Below are 6,328 nucleotides of genomic sequence, written 5' to 3'. Positions count from 1 at the left end.
GCTGAGATCATCATGAGAGCTGGAGTTGTGTGAATTTTTAACAGAGAGTGTTAAAATCTGTTTGATTTTTTAATGTCAGAAAAGTTCACTTAAGATCTGAAGAGCTTATTCAGGAAGCCTGAGTTTTAGTGCTGCTGTTTGTCAAAATGATACAAGATGACTGAACCGTGTATTTGTTTAGCCAAAGCTTTTATTTGAACGTCTTCTACCATTAGTACTTTTATCAACCCATTTCAAATCATCACAGTGTTAAATTATTGTTACACAAGCAGGGAATTCTGTTCATTTCAAACTTGTTTACAAGAGGCTTTGGTTTCATTCATTAACTGCAAAACACATACGCCTCACAGTTTTTAAAACTTGTCATGTTTGAATATTTGTGCGCTTTGTTATGAGTGTTATAATGTGTATTTTAACAAAGCACTGTGTTCCTATAGCTCTGTTAGTGATGCACAAGTTTGAATATAAAATCTACTTCATTAAAAAAAAAGTTCAGCTTAGACTCAGTTGCATTGTTTACCAGTTTATTAGTTTTGTTGGTCTTTCACAAGCTTATTTATTTTGTAACAGATCTTTTCAAAGTTCTACAAATGTGAATTTAATGTCTGCAGAGGTCTGAGGAATACTATCGACTTTTTTTTAGTGTTGTTGATGTCAGTCTTGCAGTTTTATTCTAATGCCCTAGATAATTGTTTTTAATACATACATGACACTCAAAAATGTATGTGTTAATTATCATTAACGACATCTAATTCAGTCAAGTAAAAGGCAGAAAATTTTAAGGCAGAGTTTGAATCATCTATCTCTTGCAGGATTTTCAGACTTCAAAAGAACACTTCTCAGTCACCTTCATCCAGCATTTGACCCTGCTTTAGATACTGATCATGGATACATAGTATTGATCCATGGATGTCTCAAGAGAGTATTGATCCATCAGTGCATCCAGGATCCATAGCTCGTAGATATTCGTCTCAGGGTGAGGGGTCAAACATGCAGGAGTGTGTACTGCTCTGGAGTAGGGCGCCCTCTGCAGGATGGGAGAGCTCTGTGTTACAGACGTTCAATTACAAATGTTAACCTCTGAAATTAGGCATTTTCTGAGTTGACAAGTTCTTTGTGTCACCTTCAGTAAGGTGTGTGTGTGTGTGTGTGTGTGTGTGTGTGTGTGTGTGTGTGTGTGTGTGTGTGTGTGTGAGTGAGAGAGAGAAGTGACGTGTGTTAGCAGCCTGTCTGGTGACGTGTCTTTGCTGCTCTCTCTTTCCTCACGGAGCGGCTGTATGGAGCCACACTGACTCCACTGAGCAGTCAAACTGGTACCAGTAACACGGCAGCAGTCAGCCTAAGGACACCATGGGGAGTACGTGAGAGTCTTCATTTGTATACACGTGTCGAGGGACTAAATCACTAGCTGTGCTTTTAATCTACGGAGCAAAACTGGACATGAAGCGCTTCTCGTTAGCAAGCTAATCAGCTAACCTTGGGTCGGTTAGGTGGCAAGTTGAGCTAGCCTATAACGGGAGCTAATTTGAAGTTTTTAGTCAAATTTAGTCTCGTTGGGATTAACGAATATTACTGAATTTGTTTTTTACGTCAAAGGGGATTTCCAACGTCTCATGCATGTGTTTTTGTTTTTAACGAGGCGTGAAAGCTTCCTGTTTTGAAATGATCGTTCACTCGTTTTCTGATTGAATGCTAGTTAGCAACACGCTAACGTTAGATAGCTGCAAGAACTGCTCATCTTAAACGTGAAGACAGCTTTTATTTGGTTTGTTCTCGCTTTTTAAGTTAATGCTTTGATAGATTTTGCAATGTCAAATTGACTAGTCGGGTACCTGAAGAGAATTCAGTGGCATATGTTGAATCACTTGCTGTCAAAGTCAATTTCAGTGATTGACAGAGCTGATCAACACAGAGACAAAACATCCCGCAACCGCAAATGATTTAACAGTAATACATAGGGTGTGAGCTGTTGTCAGTCCGGTTCAAGTATATATATTCATGTATACAGTAATATCTGGGAAAATGCTCTTCTTTTTACAGCACAGTTGACCAGACTGCCATGTTTAGCTTTGCTGGCAGCTGTTTAGCTGATGGTTAGTGATGACGTAGCATCTAAGATAACCGAAAACTCAAGATTTCTCAGATAGTTTTGCATACTGCAGGGAGTACTATGGAGAGTAAAAGCGATTTTACTTTGGTGTTTTTAACCTGCTCATCTCTTTTCTGCAGTTAAATTTTTGGAGGTCATCAAGCCGTTCTGTGCGGTCCTGCCAGAAATTCAGAAACCAGAGAGAAAGGTATGTTACACACAGATCTGCATTGTGGATCCACTGTGCATGTACATCTGGATAGATATAAATAACATTTTCTCTTTTTTCTAATCCTCACAGATTCAGTTTAGGGAAAAAGTACTATGGACTGCCATCACACTGTTCATCTTTCTGGTCTGCTGCCAGGTTAGTACCTGTTGATGAGAACCCATTATGGCAAATCTATGAAATAATCATATGTCATCTGATCTTTGTTGTAATATCTTCAGCATTTATGTTGTAACACTGTTGTAAAAAAATTTTTTCTTCATACAGATCCCACTCTTTGGTATCATGTCATCAGATTCAGCAGATCCCTTCTACTGGATGAGAGTAATCCTGGCTTCCAACAGAGGTGCTTGAGTTGAACATGTTAAATGAGCTATCACACCCTTAATCACAGAGTTATTTCATGCCTTGTGCAGCACTAGCAAATAGAAATAATCTCATTCCAGGGTTGTTATCAGGTGTGACATAATCACATTATCACATGTGATAAGTCAAAGGTCAACAGTCGTAGACCCTGCATTGTTTTTGCTGTTGTTGTTGTAGTAACTGACTGTGACATGAATGCTGTCCACTTTGTTCTCCAGGTACTCTGATGGAGCTGGGTATCTCACCCATTGTCACCTCAGGCCTGATCATGCAGTTGCTAGCTGGTGCCAAGATCATTGAGGTGGGAGACACTCCCAAAGACAGAGCTCTCTTCAATGGAGCTCAGAAGTGTAGGTCTTATTATTCACTACATTTGCTATTTTTAAAACTGACGCGTAGCTTTCAAAGCCTTGAAGATTTCTTCTACTTTGAAGATTGCACAGTCACAACACTGTTCATTTGGCAGATACATCCCCTGCGCAGCAGCTTTCCTTAAAAGATTGCCAATTGCAAATCTTTTTTTTCTGTCTTTTTGCAGTGTTTGGAATGATCATCACCATTGGACAGGCCATTGTATATGTTATGACTGGCATGTATGGAGACCCCTCAGAGATGGGTGCTGGGATATGCTTGCTCATCATCATCCAGGTTAATAAAAACTTCAACAGCTGCTCTTTAGCCTAAGCTTTTGAAATATTTGCATCAGGAAATTTTTTCTTAAATTAGTGCTTTGGCTCTTCTGCCATGACTGGTAAAGAAACATTTCAGTAAAACACAATTCTGTCAGTCAATTTACAGTCTTTCCAGTAGTATGTCCTCGATCTGGTTTTAAAGGTGTTGCATGTATAGAATTAGTTCAATATATATCATGGTTGCTGCCTTGTGCAATGTTTTAATTTTTTGTCTTTGTCACATTTTTTGTTACAAGCAGACAAATTGAGATCAGGTGAAAAGACGTCAGAAGGTCACTGTAGATTGTGACACCATAATAAATGTAAATCAAATGTTAGAAGCATTTTAAATTGGCTAAGCATGTCATAATGTTTGGTGTACATATGTGGAAAGCTAGTTGTCCACCTGAATCGGCTCATTTAAACCTCCTGTCTGTTTTCTCCAGCTTTTTGTTGCAGGTCTGATTGTCTTGCTGCTGGACGAGCTGCTCCAGAAGGGCTATGGTCTGGGTTCTGGTATCTCTCTCTTCATTGCAACCAACATCTGTGAGACTATCGTCTGGAAGGCCTTCAGCCCCACCACCGTCAACACTGGCAGAGGTGAGGGCACTGCCATTGAATACATTTTGAAGCGATGTTAACGCTCCATATGTTTTTTTTTTGCAACAAGTGACCCTGTGATTCTTGTGGTTTCTTCAGGTACTGAGTTTGAGGGAGCTATCATTGCTCTCTTTCATCTGCTGGCCACCCGCACAGACAAGGTGCGCGCCCTGCGAGAAGCCTTCTACAGACAGAACCTTCCCAACCTCATGAACCTCATTGCCACCGTCTTTGTGTTTGCAGTCGTCATATACTTCCAGGTGAGCTGGCAACACCAACTGAATGCAGTCACAGTGACTCCACTGCTGTTTTTATTGCAGTGAAGTAATTTGATCAAAGTATTTAGAATGCACACCAGCTCTACGTTGTAGAAAGACAACGTAGATGTTCTCAGTAATATTTTGCTGTCTTAAAAAATACAGTAGATGGTCTGCTATTAAACACTCATGAACTTTGTTACTTTACCAGGGCTTCAGGGTGGATCTGCCCATCAAGTCAGCACGCTACCGTGGTCAATACAACACCTACCCCATCAAACTGTTCTACACCTCCAACATCCCCATCATCCTTCAGTCTGCCCTGGTCTCCAATCTCTACGTCATTTCCCAGATGCTCTCAACACGTTTCAGCGGCAACTTCCTGGTCAACCTCCTGGGAACCTGGTCTGTAAGTATATAATGGGTGCTTTGTCTCAAACACATCAAGTCTCATTGAAACAAGAGTAGGAGACTGTAAATAAAAGAGGGGGTCCAATCAGGTTCTGTCTCACTTGCACTCAAGTAAAACAAACTTTATCTCACTAACAAAATCTTTTTGTTCAGGACACCTCAAGCGGTGGACCAGCTCGGGCATACCCAGTGGGCGGTCTCTGCTACTACCTTTCTCCTCCAGAGTCATTTGGTTCTGTCCTGGATGACCCAGTTCACGCCGTTATCTACATCGTCTTCATGCTCGGCTCATGTGCCTTCTTCTCCAAGACCTGGATTGAAGTCTCAGGATCCTCTGCCAAAGATGTACGTCTTTGTTTGCGCATGTGTGAACAACTTCACTGTTGTCAGAGTCCCATAGTAAATTGTCTACTTTCATATATTGCCCTGTCTGTCTCAGGTGGCGAAGCAGCTGAAGGAACAGCAGATGGTAATGAGGGGACACAGAGAGACCTCTATGGTGCATGAGCTCAACAGGTACAAAGCAACCTTGGAGATCAACTCCCAAGTTTTTTGATGTTGGCTACTTGTAGCATAAAAAAACGTTTTACAGAATATTTATTGATTATTTCTATACTATTTGCAGGTACATCCCCACAGCTGCTGCCTTTGGTGGCCTCTGTATAGGAGGGCTGTCTGTCATGGCTGACTTCCTGGGAGCCATTGGTTCGGGTACGGGAATCCTCTTGGCTGTGACCATCATCTACCAGTACTTTGAGATCTTCGTGAAGGAGCAGAGCGAAGTGGGCAGCATGGGAGCACTGCTCTTCTAGAAAATGCCAACCTTGCGACACACGTCAGACACAGAGCATCCACCTTTCATAAATCTTGTTATGTTTTGCATTTTTTTGCAATCCGCACAATCAGTACATTTTGCAGCTGGGATAGGTAATTTTGCTCTGCCACCTTTGTTTTCCACCATATCTCTTTTGCATGTCAATGCAGAGAAAACTGTTTTGGTTACTTCCAGGGTTGAGCATAGTATTGTGTCTCTTCAGTCCTTTTATTCCTATAGCTATTACCCATCTCTCTGCAGGCTGCCTAAGTCCCCACTGACTGTCTTATCAGCTGAAGAATGCCTAAATGCACTTAGGTGTGAGAGGTGCTGTCTTTGACTTACCTCAGGTGTTTCTCACTGCAGCATGTTCAAGAAACACTAAGACAGCAACGTGTTATTTCGAACTGAAAGCACTGTGCCTGGACATTTTGGGGGAGTTGAAAGAAAGCCATGTCATGTTCATCACAGGTAGAGATCATGCGAGAGATTTCTAGTGGCCTACAGTAGGATGTGGAAAGTATAAATAAAATATGCTTGTACTCCTGGTAAGACCTCTGGTAATCTCCGACAAGCTGTTGGTGGGTTTTCATTTATCTTTATTTTGATATTTTAAATGATGGACTGTGTTTATATTCACTTTGGTCTTATGTAGGGCAGAGTTTGTCCTATGTCTCTGGGTCCTAAAGTGTTTGTCTGTGTCGTCATGCTCTTTTATTCCCAGACTGAATTGCTGCACAAAACTGCCGAGGTGGTCGGCATGAGGGTGGGTTTGATAGGGACGAAAAGGGGTTTCATTTAGGTTTTTACTTTATGTAACAGACATAATTATGTTATTAAAAAACAGGATTTTTTTTTTCCAACACACTTGGAAATTGTGTCATTTATGTT

The 6,328-nt window shown here is 41.1% G+C and overlaps 1 protein-coding gene across 1 annotated transcript; it reads left to right on the top strand.

Annotated features, from left to right (window-relative positions):
- Positions 1–1,187: 1,187 nt before the first annotated feature.
- On the top strand, positions 1,188–6,302 carry LOC121894019 (protein transport protein Sec61 subunit alpha-like 1). Its single transcript, XM_042406311.1, has 12 exons — positions 1,188–1,357; positions 2,230–2,297; positions 2,391–2,456; positions 2,586–2,664; positions 2,903–3,034; positions 3,223–3,332; positions 3,802–3,955; positions 4,055–4,215; positions 4,424–4,621; positions 4,777–4,968; positions 5,063–5,139; positions 5,249–6,302. Exons 1-12 carry the CDS (start codon positions 1,351–1,353, stop codon positions 5,433–5,435), a joined length of 1,431 nt encoding a protein of 476 aa, XP_042262245.1. The 5' UTR covers positions 1,188–1,350; the 3' UTR covers positions 5,436–6,302.
- Positions 6,303–6,328: the final 26 nt, after the last annotated feature.

Source organism: Thunnus maccoyii, chromosome 3 (assembly GCF_910596095.1).
Source record: "Thunnus maccoyii chromosome 3, fThuMac1.1, whole genome shotgun sequence".
NCBI lineage: Eukaryota > Metazoa > Chordata > Actinopteri > Scombriformes > Scombridae > Thunnus > Thunnus maccoyii.
This window is presented reverse-complemented; position numbering and strand designations above follow the sequence as displayed.